This window comes from Myotis yumanensis, unplaced genomic scaffold (genome assembly GCF_028538775.1).
Source record: "Myotis yumanensis isolate MYYU_CA2020_CCGP unplaced genomic scaffold, mMyoYum1.0.hap1 SCAF_16, whole genome shotgun sequence".
Taxonomy (NCBI): domain Eukaryota; kingdom Metazoa; phylum Chordata; class Mammalia; order Chiroptera; family Vespertilionidae; genus Myotis; species Myotis yumanensis.
Window position 1 is genome coordinate 19,106,401 of NW_027223767.1, and position 20,819 is coordinate 19,127,219.

The following is a 20,819-nucleotide window of genomic DNA, read 5'->3' on the forward strand; positions in this document are numbered from 1 at the left end:
AGGTATCCAGGAAGATGTGACTGCTCCAAGGAGGTGGTGGCCTTCAAGGACACCAGCCTGGAAGAGGGGGAGGAAGACTGAGGGAGGTCACCGTATGGGCCAGTTTCAGCCCCTCTCCGGTGTGGGTTGCCGGAGAGCTTGGGAGGGATCTCCACCTGGATTTGCTAACACAGTGCCCGGGAGGGGAGGGGGCCTGGCAGCCTGGCACTGCTACCTTCTAGGGGAGTTTTGAAGGGCTCAGAGCAGTGGTTCTCAACCTTCCTAATGCCGCGACCCTTTAATACAGTTCCTCATGTTGTGGTGACCCCCAACCATAAAATTATTATTTTTTTAAATATATTTTATTGATTTTTTACAGAGAGGAAGGGAGAGGGAGAGAGAGTTAGAAACATCAATGAGAGAGAAACATCGATCAGCTGCCTCCTGCACACCCCCCACTGGGGATGTGCCCGCAACCACGGTACATGGCCCTGACCGGAATCGAACCTGGGACCCTTGAGTCCGCATGCCGGTGCTCTATTCACTGAACCAAACCAGTTAGGGCCATAAAATTATTTTCGTTGCTACTTCATAACTGTAATTTTGCTACTGTTATGAATCGTAATGTAAATATCTGATATGCAGGATGTATTTTCATTGTTACAAATTGAACATAATTAAAGCATAGTGATTAATCACAAAAACAATATGTAATTACATATGTGTTTTCCCATGGTCTTAGGCGACCCTTGTGAAAGGGTGGTTCGACCCCCAAAGGGGTCGCGACCCACAGGTTGAGAACCGCTGCTTAGATGATCTACTTCTGACAAAAGATCCAGAGACATCACAGTTGCCAATGTGAACAGGGGGTGTGAAGTTGCAAGCGTTGGAGGGTCTGGGCAAATCAAAGGGGCATCTTTGAGGCCCCCCCTTTCTCCCTGGCAAGTTCCACAGGCTTGGAACTTGCATGGGCGCCTCGACCCTCCCACTGGACCAAGAAGCACCCACACACTGTCCTCCATCCCATGGAAGTTCTGTCTGATCCCCAAGAACACCCCCCCAACTCCAAAGGGCACCTGGCAACCCCTTTGAAGAATATCTTCAGAGAACATCCCCAGGCCTCAGCTCCTGCAGCAGAGAAGGATCACCTGCTGCCGCCTCCTTCCGTAGGGGGCCCAGCACGGACACGCAAGAAACTGGAGGGGCGTGAAGAGGAATCCAGGCCTGGGACCTGACCTGACAGAGAAGCAGAGGTGGGACCGTGGGCCCCATGAACCCACTCAGGTGCCCCGCCCCCAGTCACCTGCACCAAAGTCTGACCTCCACGGCCCCCAGAATTCTGTGAGCCAATCAAAAGCCAATGAGGAGCCCTGGCCAGTGTGGCTCAGTGGTTGGCCGTCGACCCATGCACCAAGAGGTCACCAGTTCCATTCTGGTCGGGCACATGCCCAGGTTTGGGGCTCAGTGCCCAGCAGGGGGTGGGGGTGTACAGGAGGCAGTTGATCAATATTGACGTTTCTCTCTCATCGATGTTTCTCTCTCTCTCCCTTCCTCTCTAAAATCAATAAAAACACATTGTTAAAAAAGACAATGAGGAGAAGCCCCCCAGGTTTGTTCCTTCTTGTCCAGACTGCAATCGAAGAGCTCAGAAACCAGCCTGAACGGACTGAGGCTACACGGGGACCGAAGGGAAGGTGGAAACGCATTGGCCTGGCCAGGCACTCTGCCTGCGCCGGCACCTCCACCGCGCATGCACTCCTGGTGGAGATGAGCAGAGGGTTCTCACACAGGAACCATCCAACTTCCACCTGCCCACGTGTCCTCTGGGTAGGACTTCCTTTGTAACTGCGTGGGAGGTGGGCTGTGTTTCTAGTCCTAAGCAATGAGCTCACTTCCCCTGCGGTCCTTGGGAGAGCCTATCACCTGGGCTCATCACTGTCCTCCATCTTATTCCAGATCGCTTTCCAACAGAGGTATCTTTTACAGACTCTAACCAGGCCCAGCCGGCGTGGCTCAGTGGTTGAGCGTCGGCCTCTGAACCAGGAGGTCATGGTTTGATTCCCGGTCAGGGTGCATGCCTGGGTTGCAGGCTTGATCCCCTGTGGGGGGCATGCAGGAGGCAGCCGATCAATGATTCTCTCTCATCATTGATGTTTCTATCTCTCTCTCCCTCTCCCTTCCTCTCTGAAATCAATTTTTTAAGAAAAGAAAGAGTGGCCTCTTCTCCAAGCTGTGCTTTCAGAGCAGCCACTGTCCCCCGGCCTGGATCACAGCGATCGTGTCCCATAGGACTCGGCTTCCGGCTTGAGGCCTTTCCCAGCAGGGTCTGAGGAGCACAAGATGCCTGACCATGGATGCCAGTCCTGCCATATCCCTTTTTCTGCACCAGGTTAAGCTGATGCCTGAACAGGAGTTGAGTCAGACAAGAACAGGGCAGGACCCCCACACGGCTGCTGCTTATTGTTTCAGAACAGCTTGCCTTCAGCCAACGCAGCCAGCCAGGGGGTTAAAACGCTGCCGCTCCGGCCTGCTGGCCCGCCGCGCCGCTGTGCCCGTGGCGCCTTGCGGGGCATTTGCCTCGGTGCTGAATCAAGCCCCCTTTCCTTCCTATGTACCGTGTCACCCAAAACGCTCTGAGAAACTGCATTTTGTTTCCTTGAGCATTTTAAGATTAAGGTTATAGCTTTCAAAGAGCATTGAAAGGGATCTACCATATTCAATAAAGAAAGGAACTGACTAGAAAAAATGTACTTGGCCCAGCCGGCATGGCTCAGTGGTTGAGCATCAACCTATGAACCAGGAGCTCACGGTTCAATTCCTGGTCGGGGCCCATGCCCAGGTTGCAGGTTCAATCCCCAGGGTGGGGCGTGCAGGAGGCAGCCAATCAATGACTCTCATCATTGATGTTCCTCTCTCTCTTTTCCTCTCCCTTCCTCTCTGAAATCAATAAAATATATTGATTTTATAGAACCAAGAGCTTGGCAGTTTCAGAGCGAAGTGGGCCTGGGAGTACAGATCAGGGGCAGAGATGGGGTCTGACCTAGCCCAGCGGGCGACACTGACCCATATCCCTAATGCAGCTTAGGGTGAAGTCAGGCCGATGTCCCCAGTGTGGGAGCCCCATGACCCCAAAAACAGGCTCCACCCTGGAGGCCTCCTATTTGTAAGCTGAGAGCTATTCTCCCACATGCTCCCTGGTTACACAGAAAAGAGCTGTGGCCTCTGCAAAATAAAACCCAGATGGGATTTTGCAAAGAGCTGGGGCACACGGCCTGCTTGGAACTGCATCCGTGCACTTGCACTCCTGGCTCCGTCCTGCATATTCACACTGCACGAGGACTCGCGGCCCAGAAAAATAGCCTTCAGTTGAGCAATTGAAGTTAAGACCCTTGGCTCCTGGGCTGAAAGGCGTGATAGAAGGGTGTGCTGTCATTATCCCCGAGGAACAAGTGGCTGGTCTGCACGGCCGGCCTCCAAAGGCAGCCTCGAGCCTCCGTGGTGCTGCAGGACCACCTGGGATTCGGGTCTGTGGGGCCTGCGTGGGAAGGGAGGGAGAATGGGAGCCGACTGCTCCACTGTGACTGTCTGCCCTGCTATGTCCTTCTGGGAGCCATGGCCCCTACGCGCATTCCTCTCCTACCCCAAATTCAAAGCAGAAGACACGCAGGCAGGAGGCGGCTGTGGCTTGCCGCTCGGTACTGTTGGGAACTCCTGATCCTTGCTGAAGACATTTACATGGCTTGGGAAAATGTTTTTCAATTTTGAGTCTTTCCTGAAAATTCGCCAGGGGTGGGGAAAGAACTTGGGGTGAGCAGAGAGGTACCAAAGGAAAACTCTGTGTGTCTCATGTTTTTCCAGGCTGGGCCGGGGGGATGGGGGTGTGGGGAGAGGGGGGAGGGGGGGCTGTAATTTTATTGCCTCTTGCCCTGCACTTTTGCAGGATGACCGCAACCACTGACAAGTATTTCTGGAAATCTCTGAAGGTGTCTCCCATAGGTTCATAAATAAATCTGCTCACGCACACAGGACGCCTGCTACTCATTTTCTTTTCCTTTCCCTGCCCCACTGCCCAGCTCCTGCTCCTGCTAAGTTGTATGGCAATGTCCCATCACGGCCCTGGGAGAGGCTGTCCTTGCTGAGACCACCGCCAGCCCCACCAGGCACCGAGGAGAGGCTGCACCACGCTGCTGCGGGCACCATGCCTGGCGCTGCCCCAAGCCCCGGCACAGCTGCCAACACTGGTGGTGGGGGAGGTGCCACGCTGTGCTGCCTGCAGCTACGTGCCTCTGGGCCCTCCTGGTTCTGTTTACAGGGTGGTCCTGAAGCAGTGTGGCTTCCTTTAGGCCTGCCTCCCACCCTAGGATTCAAAGGTGAACCCTGCAGGGAAAGGCCAAGAAATAAATAGTAAAACAAACAAAGTCCCCTTTGAATTCCTCTCCCCCAGAGCCAGGCCTAACCTCCCCGCCTTGGTACCTGGGGACAGGCTGTTAGTCCTTTTGTAAGTGTAAGGCTATTGCTTTGTGACTGCGCTCTGGCATGCAAGAGGTGAATGCTCTTTCTATTCTTTTAACTGAGCTCAATTTAGTCCGTAGGCCTCCGGTTGGTCTCAAACCTGGAAAACTGTCTTGCTAACTCTGTGGTTTTTTATCTTTTGGGGGTAATGACTACCCTGAGCCTTCCCTCTGCCCGGGTGGCATCTGGGGAGGCTTACGTTACATCGTGGCAGCAGGGAGGGCTGGTTGGGGGTGACGGGTCCATGGCCATCTTCCCGCCCACCTGGCTTCTCTGAGCGGCAGCTGGTTCTGTTTGGCTGGGGAAGGCCATCCTCTGCTCTTGAGGGCCACATGCCGAATGTTCTGCCTCCTAGTTGTCCCATCCTAAGGTCTCTTATAACGAACTGGCACTTGCACTACTTGTGGGGGCTCAGGGAACTTGGGGGCCACCACCTGCCCAACCGGGTGTGAGGGACTCAGTAAGGTGCCTCCTCCCTGAGGCCTGAGTGGACAACCTTCTCAGACACTGTGGTGCCTCGCTGTTGTTTTTAATCCTCACCTAGAGAGTGACGTGAGAGAGACACATCGATTGGTTGCCCGCCACATGCGCCCCTACCGGGCTGGGGAACCTGCAACCGACGTATGTGCCCTTGATCAGGAATTGAACCTGTAACCCTTCGATCTGCAGGTGGATGGTTGAACACAGGACTTCTCCATGGGGCCTGCAGTTTCCCATAGTAATTGCTGGAAGCCAGGCAAGGGCTTCTAGACCAGGATTCCCCTCAAGATTATGGGGGTTATCTCTTATCTTGGAATTCAGCCCGGAGTGGTGGGGTTCTAGATTTTTTTTTCTCAGGGGCCTACCAGTTTCTAAACCAAGTCATATTGCCTGTGGTTTTTCCTAGTGGAAAAAAATGTTCAAGTCAAGATGCACTGTTCCTATGATGATGGTGTGGGTTGTATCCAAAGTGCTCCTGAATTTTGGCTCTTCAAACTTAAAGGTACACTTTTAGACCAAGGAACAAAAACAAAAGAAAACACTGTCTTGCATCGACAGCCACGGCGCTCAAGCCTTTCTTCTCTAGAACCACAAGTCTCTACAGGAGTTCAGAAGCTGAGAATTTAATCTCTGTAGCATCACCACCAGGGCACAGTGCATATGGGACGCGCTGCCTCCTGCTGGCTGATGGGGAAGAGGCAGAGGAGAAGAAGACGGGGAAAGATGCCCAGTTTAACATCAAACTGCTACCTCTCTACGTGCACAAAGGATACCACTGCTTTCACGAGCAAAACAACCAAGCATGTGGCCCAGGAGCCCTGACCTTGAGGGAAGCCACAGGTCTTTTGCTCAACAAGGAAGCTGTCTTGCAGCAAGACACAGCGCCGGTGGGGTCACATTTGGTTTTGTGCAATGAAAACCAAAGGGGAACTTCTACAGACCGTGCTGCAACTCCATTCTCTTGATCAAGCAGCAGGAAGAAACATGTGAGGTGAGCGAGGATGTGAAGGGGGTACACACGCTACCGGTGCGCGTGTGCAGCAAAACAGCCTCTGTAGAGGGCATTTGGGCAAGAGGTAGCAATATTTTAAATGTGCACATCCTTTCATCTTTCCAAATGGGAATGGGACAATTCTCAGGGCGCAGCCTACAAAAAGGTGAGCACAATAAGCAAAGATACTCATTTATACACTAGAGGCCCGGTGCACAAAATTTGTGCAGGGGGGGTCCCTCAGCCCTGCACCCTCTCGCAATCCAGAACCCCTCGGACATCCCTTTCACAATCCGGGACTGCTGGCTCCTAATCACTCGCCTGCCTGCCTGATTGCCCCTAATCACTCACCTGCCTGCCTGATTGCCCCTAACCATTCGCCTGCCTGCCAGATCACTCCTAACTGCCTCTGCCTGCCTGCCTAATCGCCCCTAACTGCTCGCCTGCCTGCCTGATCACTCCTAACTGCCTCTGCCTCAGCCCCCAATGCCACAGCTTCATCCGGAAGGAAGTCCAGAATGACATCTGGAAGGTCGTTCAGCTGTCTGGTCTAATTAGCATATTATGCTTTTATTATTATAGATTGATAGAACTGCTAAGTAAACGATCTGAACTGAGACCACTGTCAGCGGTCATTGAAAAGAATGAGTAGAGGGAGCAATTGAAAGCTTGTTCCCTGGCACATGTCATCAGTTTGGCTCAAATAAGTGCTTATAAAATTCTCACACACGCGTACAAAGAATGAGTAGATCTATGTAGGTTGAGGAAAAAGATGTCCAAGATATATTGTTTAGCAGCAGAAATGTATGCAAATATGCTTAATATTAATTTTGTTTGCATAGTATAGACACAAAGTCTGGAAGGAGAGAGGGACCTTTGATATATTTCCATATTGGTTTAACTTATTAATATGAACATTCATATTATACTTTAAAAATTAGTATTACTCCCTGATCGGTTTGGCTCAGTGGATAGAGCATCGGCCTGCGGACTCAGGGGTTCCAGGTTCGATTCTGGTCAAGGGCATGTACCTTGGTTGCAGGCACATCCCCAGTGGGGAGTGTGCAGGAGGCAGATGATCGATGTTTCTCTCTCATCGATGTTTCTAACTCTCTATCCCTCTCCCTTCCTCTCTGTAAAAAAAATAAAATATATTTTAAAAAAATTAGTATTATAATCGGCTGGTGTGGCTCAATGATTGAGTGTTGCCCTATGACTGTTGTTTGTGTAATCATTAATAATTAAGAATTTTTATGATAAACTAGCCATACTGAGTGACAAAGAGAGTTGAGACTGAGGATCTAGGAAAGACAGGAATTCCAGGACGGGAGCTGAGTTTAGCAGGAGATGTTACCCAGGAGCTAACAATGGGACATAAGTGGACTGGAGTCAAATGAAGGGGAAGGAAGAGACAAAATACCTGAGAATCTCAGAAGGCATGGCTGGTGTTTCCTCCTGTCGTGGCAGCTATATTCCCTGAAGGAGTCTGGAGTGAAAACCACAGGGGCCTTAGAACCTTGGGCTTGACCTTGGTCAAGGCTCAGAAGGACAGGAAAGTCAGCGAGAGAACCAAGGAGTATTGCAGCCAAGAAAATAAGGCATCAGAGGCGTTAAGGGGGAATTCCGAGGGGGAAGGGAGACTCATCACATAACGGTGAGAGCAAAGGGAATGAAAGCTCAGCAAGAAGGTAGTTGGTGACCTTCAAGAGAAGTTCCTGGAAGGTACTTGAGGTGGATGCTGAATGCGAGGGAATGCATGTTTGGGGGGAATGGTGGCGGCGGCTGTTCACTTACTTTGAAATGGGAACAAAGGCCACAAGAGTGGTCACCTGGCGCTGGGAGCGTGGCAGGACCAGGGAAAGTGTGAGGGTCCCTGCTCTGGTCTGCAGAGTAGGATGGGTGCAAGCTCTGAGGAACTCGGCGGGCGGAGGGTGGACTCGGGGAAGGATAGCAGGGCAGAGTGGCGTGGGGAGTGGAAAGTGGGATGGACAAGCTGGCTTCGATTCTGCCAGTCATCTTTCATCATCTTTCGGAGTAACGGGCCAGCAAGTGATGGAAACCCCCGGGGCCTCGTTTCCCTCTGCAAAATGAGGGAATTTGACTTAAGGTCTAAAACAAATAAACCAACATACCACCCAACACTGATGCTCCAACTCAGAGCTTCTCACTTAGAGAGCTGGGCCACTGCTAGAGTGCCCAGCAAATGCCCAGGGGTTGTGGGAGGTATGGGTGCCCTGAGCCCCACAGTTGCCTCTGGCCCCAGCAGCCTCTGCAATTGATTTGCCCAAGTGTGAGGCAATGGGACACAATTGTTACGGTTTTCATGCTTCAGGCCCTGAAAAGGCTGGGGGCATTGCACACAGACATACAAGGACACAGGTTGAAGATCTGGGGCTTGTGGGGGTGTTGAAAGAAGGTTGGGCTTCCTTTCAAATGTTACCCAAGCCCCCTCCGCCCATTCCGGTGCCCTGTTTTGTTCTTAGAACACAGCTGCCTTGCAGGGGGTGGGGGAAGGTTCCTTGCTTTCGGTTCTTCTGAAGGCAGCAAGGATGAACCCAGAGGTGGCCTTCAGGGAGACTGGAACAGGATTTGGGTGACCGTTCTGACGTGTTGTTGAATGGACAGTGAGCTTCAAATGAAATGGTGCCCTTTCCTGTACAAAGATCAGAAAACCATGCACAGAAGCTGTTCATGGCGGTAGCAGCTTCCTGCCAGGGCAGGGCTGTTCACGTCCAGGCCGACCTCAGCCTGGAGTCCTTGTCACATCTGCATAACTGAAGAGTATGTGGGCTCGAAAGGGCTGTTTAATTTTTTTTTCTGTAACCGAGAGAGAGAGAGAGAGAGAGAGAGAGAGAGAGAGATAGGTTGCTTCCCGCACATGCCCCAACTGGGAACTGAACCGGCAACCTTTTGGTGCACTGGATGATGTTCCAACCAAGTCACCCGGCCAGAGCAGAAGGGCTGCTTCAAACAAACAAACAAACAAACAAACAAACAAACACTATTTGCAAATTCTTAGCTGAATTAAATCAAGTTTTCTCTATTCTATGCAACCAAAGCAAGACACAGAAAGAAACTGGATGCTGGGGTTGATAATATATAAATCCATAAACATAGACTTGAAATGCTTTCTACTTACTGAAATAGTCTGTGTTCTCATGGATTTGCTTTGGAAGATATCTGAACTCACAACATATATTAATCAAATACTTTTATCGGTTTTGTAGAGCCAGAGTCCCACCTAACATTGTATCTCACAAGCTGAAAACCACTGGTATAGTGTGAAGAGCACGGAGGATGCAATGAGACCCGGGCCGAATCCTGGCCCAGCCTCTTGGTAGCCAGAGGCTTTGGACATGTCACATGTCATCTGCCCTCCAGGCCTCCAGGCCGGTGGCTACAAAACGGAGCCAACAGTGGATGGAGCGTCGGCCTGCGGACTGAAGGGTCCCGGGTTCGACTCCGGTCAAGGGCATGTACCTGGGCTGCGGGCACATCCCCAGTGGGAGGTGTGCAGGAGGCAGCTGGTCGATGTTTCTCTCTCATCGATGTTTCTGACTCTCTATCTCTCTCCCTTCCTCTCTGTAAAAAATCAATAAAATATATTTAAAAAAAACAAAAACAAAAACAAAATGGAGCCAATCATGCCTACTTCACAGGGATTTTTATCTTGTGAGAAATCATAATGAATCTAAGAGGCAATAAATATCAGTAACTAGTTCTCTCTCCCAACTCCACCCCTATCCCCAAGGTGTACAGGTGGCATTACATGGTCCAGACCTCTCAGTCCCCCTCATGAGCAAATATATTATCTACATGCCAGACAGTAGCTGGGCAATGGGCAGAGCTAAGGCCCAGGGCTAAACCACCTTGACCTTAACTACCATCAGCGCCCTCCTCTGACAACAGAGCCAGCTGACACCCGGGATCCTTTAAGAGCAGTGCTAGCCACACAACAGGCATGGGGTGGGGGTATCTCTGCGTGTGAGCTCATGTTTTCTTTATACAATATCTGTTGTTTTCTCCATTTGCCTGCTATCGCTCTCCCGTGGCTGCTCCGATGGCGAAGAACCCTGTGGAAGGCGTCTCTTTAGCAGCTGGTCCGCTTCCCTGCTCCGAGGAGCGCCCTCCTCCATCAGCACAAAGCAAGCAAGCGGGAGCTTGGGCTTCTTGCCACCTCACCTGGTGCCCCTGAAAGTTGCAGCCGCTTTGCAAATACGTTTCTTGGCCCCAGAGGTTGAGGGAGGTTTGTTGAGAAGCTGGCCTTAATTTCTCACTTGTTGGAAAATGACCCAAAGCAGGAGGAGGCCGGGCAATTGTGCAAACTCCATCTGCTTACTGAGCAGAAGCTACCAGAGCCCTCAGATGAAGTGATAAGCATTCCTGGGGGACACCGCGTTTAACAGTTTTCATTGTAACATCGCTCTGAGGCCCAGCATTCCTGCGCCACTAACCCGAAGGGGCCTGGGAGAGCCAGGCGAGTGCTTGCCAGCTGCTTGTGGGGATTCAGCTCTAGACTTCTCTAAAGGGCAACCCCAATAAAGTAACCTCAATAGCTGGGGAACCTCAGCTTCCCAGCCTGTCCTAGGATAGTCCTGCTTAGAGATCTTTGGGCATGGCAGACTAAAAAAAAAAAAAGGTGCAGTCAAGAATTTTGTCCCTGCCAGGAATGGCCACTGGAAGTCTGGTCTGTGGACACCGGACACCGATTCTGAAAGATTTTTTTGGAAGGGAGCCTGCAGCAACTCTCCTAATTTGCATTCGGAGGAAACGTGCCACATTTTCCACAGCGGGCAGCCCCGCCAACACCACTGGGAGGGAGGAAGTTCTCTCTGTGTCCGCAGGTTTATCCCTAAATGCTACGGAAATAACAGCTGCTAGGCAAGAGGAGCAGAGGATGGAGAGTCTTCAAACTCTCGAATAAGTTGGATATCACAGTCATGACCTAAAAAGGCAAAGACTGGCTATTCCGAGGCTCGCTGCGCATGCTGCCTGCACGCAGCAGCAGGGTATGTGGTCACTTGGCCATTGTGTTCAAGACCGCCAGCCCCCCGGCCTTAAACCCCAACCACCCCGTGCAGCCAGCTGCTTGTGGTTCAGGCTTGGCCGGTGACAATGGACACGTCACGCCTGACACTGCTGCACGGCTTACAGAGCATGTGCACACAACCTGGCCTTGTGTGAGCTTTGCAGCTCTAGTGGTTATAATCGCCTTCACAGATCCTGACCACTGAGGCTCAGAGGCTCAATGACTGGAGCAACATCAAAGTGCCGGAACCAGACCTGGAGACCAGGTGTCCGCAGGCGTCTCCCCTCCCAGGCTGCTTTTGCTTCCAATGGACACATTCTGCATATCCCACTGCTTCTGCCCAGTGACGCAGGCAGGAAGAAATCGCGCAGGTAAATCACCTTGCATTGCTCTTCTAGGCGGCTCATCCGGAAGTGTTTCTCTTCTCACCCTACTGAGCCCTGGCTCCCCTATTAAAGCGGGGGCTGCTGAAAGCCAGGATGGAAACGAGGTAATGATCTCGAAGCCAAGCTCATGGAAGCGCTGCAAGACTTTCCACGGCTGGAAGAAACATCAGACTCCCCCAAAGTTCAGTGCCCACCCAGTTATTAAGGAAGCGGGATTAGCTTGCTGCGCGCAGGGGAGAAATCCCGGGGCAGGCCCGTGGGAAAGCGGCTGGGATTGGGACGGTAGGCGGCAGAGGGAAAGTCAACAGGATAGAAACTCAGAGTGCAAGGTTTCCAAATCAGCAGCCAAGCGCTTTATACATCGTTACAGAGGTTTCCACCTCGGCGGGACGTGCCGGGACCTCGCCGAGGGACGCATGTTTCGTGCGCTGCTTCCTGAGGCGTCAGGGAAGGGGCACAGCCTCACCGGGGAGAAGGGCAGACGCCGGGGGCGGGGTTGGGGGGACGGGGGAGCCCCAGGTTCCCAGGCTTGCTAATTCTTTCCTATAGTCCATTCTGTTTTCTGTCAACAGTAAGGAAATACATCCTAGCAAATGACATCCAGTAATGCTTTAATTAACTGCAGTATTTCATGCTCCAATATGCACCAAGAAATTACTTCCAGATGGGGAAAACGAAAGCTATTTGCACGAAACACCAATCTCTCCATTTTAAGGAAACTGGTATCGCCCACAGGTAGAGAACTGTACAGAAAGCCGAGGGCCCGGGGCTGTCTGTCCTGACGGCCACTAGAATGAGCCTGGAGACGTCTGTTTACGGTGTGAAATGCAGCAGTCCCCTCTGCAGCCGGCGTTGCATGTGCCCGTGTCTCCCAGGCCTCGTTGATTGAAGTGGCCCGATGCAGCAATGCAGCGCTGGCTCGTTTTATTTTTAGCGACCTCACTGGGGCGCAGACAAGTGTGAAACACTCGCTTTCACCCCCAAGCAAGCGGCACTTTGATCTCTCCTCCTAGGCAGGGGGATTGCACTTCCAGCTGTGAGCTTTTGGCATTTTCCTGAACATTCCGTAAACAGGGAACTAATTTTCCTTGCCCGATGGCAGCTCAGGATGAGCCGGTGGACCCTCCCTCGCACCCCTGGCATCCGGCTGCAGCCTCAGACCTGTCGCTCGCCCTGTCCGCCCGGGAGCTGTCACCCTGGTTGCTGGCAGAGCTCTCAGTCCTGTTGGGTTCCGCTGAGGAGTCACCCTCGGCATGGGAAAGGGGGCACCCTTTTCTGGGAGGTGGGCAGGTCCTAGGACTGGTTCTTTGTCAAGAGGGGAAGAGTGCTGGTAGTCAGCCTCAATGCCACAGCTGAGCTTGGAGGTCAAAACAGCCCTGTCTGTTGTGGTTCCCTGCGACGACCAAACAGAACTTTCTCTAGCCTGGGCCTCGCCAAGCCAGCTCTCAGGAATTCTGTCCATAGTAAGAGCAGCAGCGAACTCTTTTTCAATGACAAATTACTAATATTTATTTTAACCACCTAAGTGACTTCAAAGTTTTTTTTAAAGGGCTACAGAAAGTCAGAGGAACGAACAATGTCTAAGTTTAGCTTAATAACAGAGTTAGCAACCGTTTTTACCAATGTCTGCTCCCTTATATTTGGAAGTGACAGTAATAAATAAGCTTTCTTTTGGGGTTGGCTCATCAAAACAGGAAGAATCCTCATCAGGACGGGACAGCAGTTTCTGGCATGGCCCCTCCTGCCAACACAAGTTTAAATGACACCTACTGGCTCCAGCTAAGGATCTTCACCATGTCGGCACCAGGTCAATTGCACAGGCATTTCACTTGCCTGGAGCCAGGAAAATCACACATTTATGAAGATGTGCCACCGGAACCGTTCAGGAAAGCAAGTGTCTCTATTGCAGTGGTGTACACCGTGGCCCCTCCACAGTTACTCATCGAGAACCTCCCGGCGTCTGTGTTTGTAACACGAGCCCCAGGGATTGGGGTGCATTCCCTCAGCTGAGAAACGTGCTCTGTCCTCACAGGATGCACACGCAGCACTCCGACCCCATCAACGAAGACATTTACCACACACTCCTGCTGACATCCGGGGACTCCCTGGAGATCACCGACAGTGTAATAAATCAAGAAAGCAACTTCCCTGGCTGTGACCACCAACCGGCGGAACACAGGGCTTGACATCTCAGCGCCACTACGGAGACATCCAGAAAATGCCTCCCCATGAGCGAACCAGCAAGAAGTGTGGATCTGCAGACACCGAGCGTGACAAGAACCAGGTGCAGCAGCTCCCCGGCTTCCCAGGTCAATGACAGACGGCTGAAGTGACTGCTGTCTGAGACGGGCCCACTGCCCCTTCCTGCACACGGGGCAGGGAACGTGACCTCCATTAGTGCCGCTGTGTAACTTCACCGGAGCGGTGGGCACAGCGAGACCCACCCACTGAGCTGTACTCTTCCTATCTAGCCATTTTTCCTAGTTGAGCTCAGCAGAGGCCACACCTCTTTCTTCCATCACTGACTTCCTTCTCGGTGTTTTCGAGTCTGAGCTGCTCAGGACATGAAGACGCACTAGCAACAATAGCTGGAAGCGAGTGAAGAAACGAGGCCCAGGACGAAAGCTGGGCCACAGGCGGAGTCTGGGTGAGAGGCTGATGGAGGGGAAGGGGCAGGTGCAGTGGTTACAGTGGGTAGACAGAAGGGGAGACATAGGCAGGTTCTGGTCACATTTTTAAACCTTAACGTTTCCTATTGGATGGCTATCACAAGTTTTATGAAATTTTTTTTAAAAAAATGGACTTCAGAGAGGAAGAGAGAGAGAGAAACATTAACAATGAGAAAGAATCATTGATTGGCTGCCTCCTGCATGCTCCCCACTAGGGATCAAGCCCGAAACCTGGGCATGTGCCCTGACCGGGAATCAACCGTGAGCTCCTGGTTCATAGGTCGAAGTTCAACCACTGAGCCAAGCTGGCGAGGCAGTTTCATGAATTTTTAGGAAACGTCCTCTCTCCTGAGTGCTATCTGCTGTCCCAGTTTTATCCTGGGCCTGATGGGACATCCTCTGTAAGAAGCTCCACCGTCCTCCTTCGCTCTCGGCCCCCCGCCAACACCTCATTCAGAATTCCTGAACAAACGCTGAGCCTGACGGGTCTCTGAGGCCATGGTCACAGCCGACGGGAGGAACCAGGTGAACCTGGGCAACTCCGTTACCCGTCCTCCTGATGCGGGCGACGGGCGGACTGAACAGTCCCGTGGGGCGACTCTCTCCTACGAGCTGCGCTGGCCCGGAGCCCGTGGAGGGCAGGACGGAAGGGCCGGGTCAGGGTGCGCCCGGGCCCTGCCGGGTTCTGAGGTGGGGGTCAAGGTCAGTGTCCGCTCCTCAGGACCCGGGTTCTTTCCTTTGGCCATAAAGTCACACGTCACGCTGGCCCCGAGCATCGCCTCTGCTGTTTTCAGGCGATCCTGCAACGTACTTTGGGTTTGAACATGGAGGGGCAGGAAAGGAATTAGAGGCCGCCTGGGCTGCCCCAGAGCTTCATCTAAGGAGAAAGCCTAGGACATTTTTCTAGGAAAAAGGCCACCCTCCCCTCGAAGTCAGGCGTAGAGTGGGAATAAAGAAACGGAGGAAATAACCTTCTGTCAAGCAGTGAGTGCGCCCAGCCTGGAACTCTCTCCCAGTCAGACATGGGTCTGCCCCGCGGCCGGGCCAGGAGCCCAGGGCACAGAGGGCCGACACGTGCCGTCCTGGGTGAGAGACACAGGGGATCTTCTCGGATGCACAGAGAGAGCGAATTGGAGATGAGTGAGAAATGAGAATACAGGGAGAACCTGGCCAAGTCGAAAAGTACCAGAAGCAAAGTATGTACCCAAACTGGGATTCACATGGGAGAGCGGTCCTGCTTCCATTTCCTTCATAAAGAAAGGCTGGTTTCCTACCCCTGCACCTGCCACTTCATGAACTCGGGCCCCAGAGCCCCCTCAGACAGCAGCCGACGGAGGAAGGCGGAGACCCAGGCTTGGTCACCGAAGCTGCCTGGACGGGTGCACGTGAGGAAGAGGGCCCCTTGCCAGAGGGTGTGGCTGCAGAGGGAGGGAGGCTACGGAGTCCCTGACGACGGACCAGTGAGAACAGCCCAGAAACAACAGTGAGGGGCAGGGCCGCACACCCAGCCTGCCTCTGCTGCAGGATCCAGAGCCACCGAGACTGCCTCCTGCTAACCGGGCCCTGAGGGGGCTTTTCCGGTTAGGACAGGAAGTAAGACAGGGCTTGGGAGACACACACTAGCAACCCAAATGTCCTGGGAAGTTTCAAGATGGACATCTGAGAGTCAGGCTGAGCACAGGAGGGTGGGGCTTCCAGGAGCCGGGCGCTGAGGGTCACTGGCCGGCGCCCCTACAGTCTCTTTTTAATTAGTTTCTCCAGTTTGCGGATGCGAGAAGACTCCTGTTCTGGTGTGGGAGCCAGCAGGGACAGTGAGCTGGAGGCTTCGGGCCCTGCGGGCGGGATGGGGAGCCTCTGGCGGAAGAGTTCCAGCATGCTGCTCTGCTCGCTCCTCTTCAGCCCCTGAGGTTGAAGAGAAAGGAGGACAATGTGAGGGGGCCAGGAAGGCCCGAGGGGCAAGTGTAGCATCTGGGATGCTCTTAGCTGAGGGCTGAGAACTCCAATTCCTGGGGGCTGAGGATTTACCCTTTCTTCCTGGGGAGTTATCAGTCCTAGGCAGTAGCCAGGGAGAGAAGCAGGGGAACAAAAACAGGTACTAGGGTAGGAGAAAGAAGAGGCTGAGAGAGAAGAAAGGACAGGTAAACAGGGAGGGGAGGTAATATCCCTCTTCAGTCCATTCCTTCCACTGAGCAGTAGTTCTCCATGGGCGTGGAGGCAACCAGGAAGGTCATATGCCGGGATCCCTCTCCTTAAAAGGCTTCTGGGCACGTGGTTTGCAGCGTGGGGCCAGGCACCGGCATTCTGAGAGAGCGCCCAGGGCCCAGTCAAGAACCACGGGGTGTGAGAAGGCTGTGCATGTGGACCACACACGACCCTGAACTAACCTTCATGTCCAGTATCTTCTGGAAGGTTTCTGTGTTGCAGTCTGTAAGGAGTTTGATGTAGTTGTCAACAAACACCACCGAGGGTTCGTGAGGGGCCATCACTACCTACAAGGGAGAGACAAGAGCAGGTTCTCAGGGAAAGCTCAGGCCAGAGGGCAAGTCTCACTTGCAAGCCGACCACAAAGTGGACTCTGCAAGATATCCTTCCAGCAGCAGCAACCTCAACGCAGAACGTCCTGATGGCCTATTTCATCTCAGCATGTTAGAGCCATGTTTCCTAAAGGTGCTGAATCATAAACACCTAGAGAGAGAAACATCAATGATGAGAGAGAATCATTTATTGGCTGCCTCCTGCAAGTCCCACACTGGGGATTAAGCCCAAAACCTGGGGATGTGCCCGGACTGGGAATCGAGCCGTGATCTGGTTCATAGGTCGATGTTCGACCATGCTGGCTATGCTTTATATACACAAACACACACACACACACACACACACACACACACACACATATTGATTTCAGAGAGGAAAGGAGAGGGAGTGAGAGAAACATCAATGATGAGAGAGAATCACTGATCGGCTGCCTCCTGCACCCCCTACTGGGAATCGAGCCTGCAACCTGGGCATGTGCTCTTGATCAGAATCCAACCCAGGACCCTTGAGTCTGCAGGCCGACGCTCTATTCACTGAGCCAAACCGACTAGGGCTAGACGGCTTTTTAAGTGCAGATCCCTAAGCCCCTCCTCTGAAGATTCTGAGGGCCTGGGTTGGGTCCCAGATGATGTTTGTAAATGTCAGGACCATCTGGGAAACACTGTGTTAGAGGATCTCCTATTTGAGATATTTTGTGGTTTTGTGGTACCTGCTCATTTTGTCTTGACATATCATTGTTCCTGAGGACTGGAAACAAAAGGCACTGACTTAAGTAGATTTTCTCAAAATCAAAAACCCCAAAGCTGCCTCACTCTTTTCAAGACTTAAAATCTGGAACTTCATTTAACTACATCCGAGTAATATACAAGCCGAAGGGAAGTAATGGCATCCCAGTCCTCGCATTCATTTCCACTTGGTTTTGAAACGCAGTGTCTGGCTCTCTTCCTCCAGCAGACTGGCTTTGTTTTGAATTCCTGAGCATGGAACTCAGAGTGGCAAGGAGCAGTTCACTCAGAAATTCTCTGCAGAAATGTCTAAATGTCATTCCTCCATTTCAAAGTACAAAATTCATGAAGCAGAGATAAAGTCACATTTTTTTAATAAACATGAAACTTGAATGACTTTCTTTTTTAGCCATTAAAATACACTCAAGATTGTTTTTCTGTCAGGGAATAAAATCACAATTGTTTCAGCATGTGTTCACTCTCACGCTAATCTGGGGAAACTGGTGTTCATTATTTTATAAATATTTGTACCTAAGGTACAAATTCACTAAGGGTGATATTTTATTATACTTAGGAAACATGGAGAAAATATATGTTATTTGCAAAAAGCTAAAAAATTAAAAGGAGAAAGAAATCCTCTGCAGATAATTTGCAAACTCTGCTCCGCCCCCTGGGAGTAAACTGGCCGCAGGAGACTGACGATCAGGCTGCCGCCCATTTCCTCGGGCCAGAAGCTGCAGGTTCGTGCAGGGCCCTCTCCTGTCACCTCCACTGTCTCAGGTCCCACTGCTCCTTTTCCTCCCGCTGTCATTGGAGTCATTCTGTTTGGGAGACAGACCTGGAGAGCCTGCAGGCCTTGGAATTTTAGGATCATTCCCTGATAGTTCCATTTGTTCTATAGCTTTCTTCCCTCTCTTCTCAACAAGTACAGGTGAAAATCTGATGCAGACGCTTAAAGCTTCAGCCATTCGCAACATCACCCCACATATAATATTTTGTTAAATGGAGCTTTAGAAAGCCCATTCGCTGATTAGTCAGTTACTGAAACATCTGTTCGGAGTTCTTGTCAGGTTGCAGAGTTTGGAAGCCAAAGGGCTTATGTGAAAGGGAGTAACTGCTGAGCAGCAAAGAGACCCCTGACTTAGACACTGATTCTCAGACACCCACCTAACTTCCAATCTTGGCCAAATCTTACTACAAGGGAATCCCATTACAATGAAGAATTCATTTGTCAGGAAGATTTACTGACCCCCAAGGAACTGTCCACTGATTTTCAACAACGTCTGATGAGGCCAAATCCTAGTCCCGCCAAAGAATGTGGACAATCCTTTGGGACTGGCGGGGATAGGCGCTGATCCGTGCTTTCAAAACCAGTCCACCTTGGAATAAGCAATCAGGCAACCAGCCCCCTTTGACAAGGAAACACAGGCCCTACCTTGAGGATCATCTCCGCCCGGGTCATGCCTTTCACAACAATCTTAGTGTAACTGGCAGGTGCTTTCCTCACCACCTGGGAGCCAATGGAAGGCAGATCGAGCAGGACCATCTTCAGGGAATGGGTGTCCAGCAGCAGCTGTGGGAGCAAAGCAGAATATTACTAGTCACTTCCTATGGACAACAACATCCTGTGTACCCATGCTGATTAATAACATTGTCCTGATTTTAAATGTAATACACCCTCGCTGGAGAAAATTTGGAAAATAAACAAATATAAAAGAAAACACATTAGTTATAACTCTCATTACCCAGGAAAAAAGTAACAAGAAGCCACAGTAACAATGTGGTATGATTCCTACCAGTCTGTATGGATGTATAAAAAAACTAAAATTATACTGTACATAGTTTTATGTTCTGTTTTTTCCACTTAGCATATGAAGTTTTTGAATTCTATTTTCCCATCTTAGCAGTCTTTAAATATCGTGATTTGTAATGGTTATAGAGTACTCTCCCTGTGTGTAACTTTAACATATTTAACCACTCCCCTGTAATTTGTTTCTAGATTTTTATTATAAATAATGAATGCTGTGCTGAATGGCTTTTTACATAAAATTCCAGGTCTATCAATCGCATTTCCTTAGGCGAGAGTCTTTGGGACAGATCAAAGGACAAGAACATTTTTGAGGTTCTTGATACATATCTTGACCTGCTTTCCAAATGGAATGTACCTGCTTACATCTGCCAGTGGTGCAGACTCACCCTCCCTGGCACAGAAAACTCATAAAAATCTTGCTTATTCAACGGGCAAAAACGGTACTCAGTATTGCCGTATTTTGAATTTCTCTGAACGCTAGTGAGGATGTAGGAGACAAAGCCAAATTTAAACATTGGTCTCTTAGAACAATCTGCCCTTTGTTATTGTTCTCCTTAATGCTAACTATTTGGAAGGAGGTCAACTTTCCTGATTGCCCACCAATTGCCAGGAAAGATGCTAGGAATGTCTTTAGAAGACCCTGGCCTGTAGGTATTTACTATTCCCATTTTATAGATAAGAAAATCAAAGGCCCAGAGGTTAGATAATTTGCTAAAAGTATCTCGAAGGATGGGTGGGGTCAGATGACAAGTGGACAGGCTATAGCTCCCTCCCCAGCTGCCTAGGTTAGGTGCCTCAGGGCAGCGTTGGCTTCGACCTCATACTGTTTCCTGCTGACGGCAGGTGTACTGCTCACCTGCTGTTGCTCTTGACAACCAGGGGGCACTGGTATGGCTGAAGCCTAATACACTGTGGCCTGTTCAGATAGTCCAGGACAGTGGCCGGCAAACCGACTCGCGAGCCACATGAGGCTCTTTGGCCCCTTGAGCGTGGCTCTTCCACAAATACCATGTGCGGGAGCGCACATACAGTGCGATTGAAACTTTGTGGCCCATGCGCAGAAGTAGGCATTTTGTGGAAGAGCCAGTATTTTCTGGAAGAGCCACACTGAAGGGGCCAAAGAGCCGCATGTGGCTTGCGAGCCGCGGTTTGCCGAGCTGCAGTTTGCTGACCACTGGTCTAGGAGAACAGAAACGCATGCCCATCAACCAGACAAGGTAGCAGTGGGGTGACAGTCCCATCACCACCACCACAACTCTGATGGCCAATCTTATGTTCAGGACAAGTCTTGCTCTATCTGCACTGTCGGCGCCTCTAGGAAAGCCGTGCATAGCAATATCAAGCAGGGATGAAAAGGGACCCCTGGGCGTTAGGACACTCACAGGTGCTCATTCTCCCTGCATTTTCTTACAGGTGGGAGAACTAATGACTAAAGGTAGACACTAATGAATGGTCATGGTGATTATAATTTTGATAATAGTATAAAATTTGGAGAACATATTAATGTTTTACTTGGAATAACTTAAATGGAAATATTACTCTCAAAACATGGTGATGTATTGACAAACTGATTCTGAAGTTTATATGGAGATAGAAAAGACCCCAAAACCCAATACAATACTGAAGGAGAAGAACAAAGTTGGAGAACTGACATTACCCTGACTCCAAGGCTTATTATAAAGGTACAGTAGTTAAGACAGTAT

At 51.0% G+C, this 20,819-nt stretch overlaps 1 protein-coding gene across 1 annotated transcript in view; it reads right to left on the reverse strand.

Annotated features, from left to right (window-relative positions):
• Window positions 1-11,971: 11,971 nt before the first annotated feature.
• Window positions 11,972-20,819, reverse strand: part of VPS53 (VPS53 subunit of GARP complex) — a 147,305-nt gene continuing 138,457 nt past the window's right edge. The window contains exons 20-22 of the mRNA XM_070395089.1: window positions 18,742-18,879; window positions 16,431-16,535; window positions 11,972-15,948 (exon numbers count right to left, since the gene is read on the reverse strand). Of these exons, the coding sequence (XP_070251190.1) occupies window positions 15,778-15,948; window positions 16,431-16,535; window positions 18,742-18,879 (414 nt within the window). The 3' untranslated portion in view covers window positions 11,972-15,777. The remainder of the gene's footprint in view (window positions 15,949-16,430; window positions 16,536-18,741; window positions 18,880-20,819) is intronic.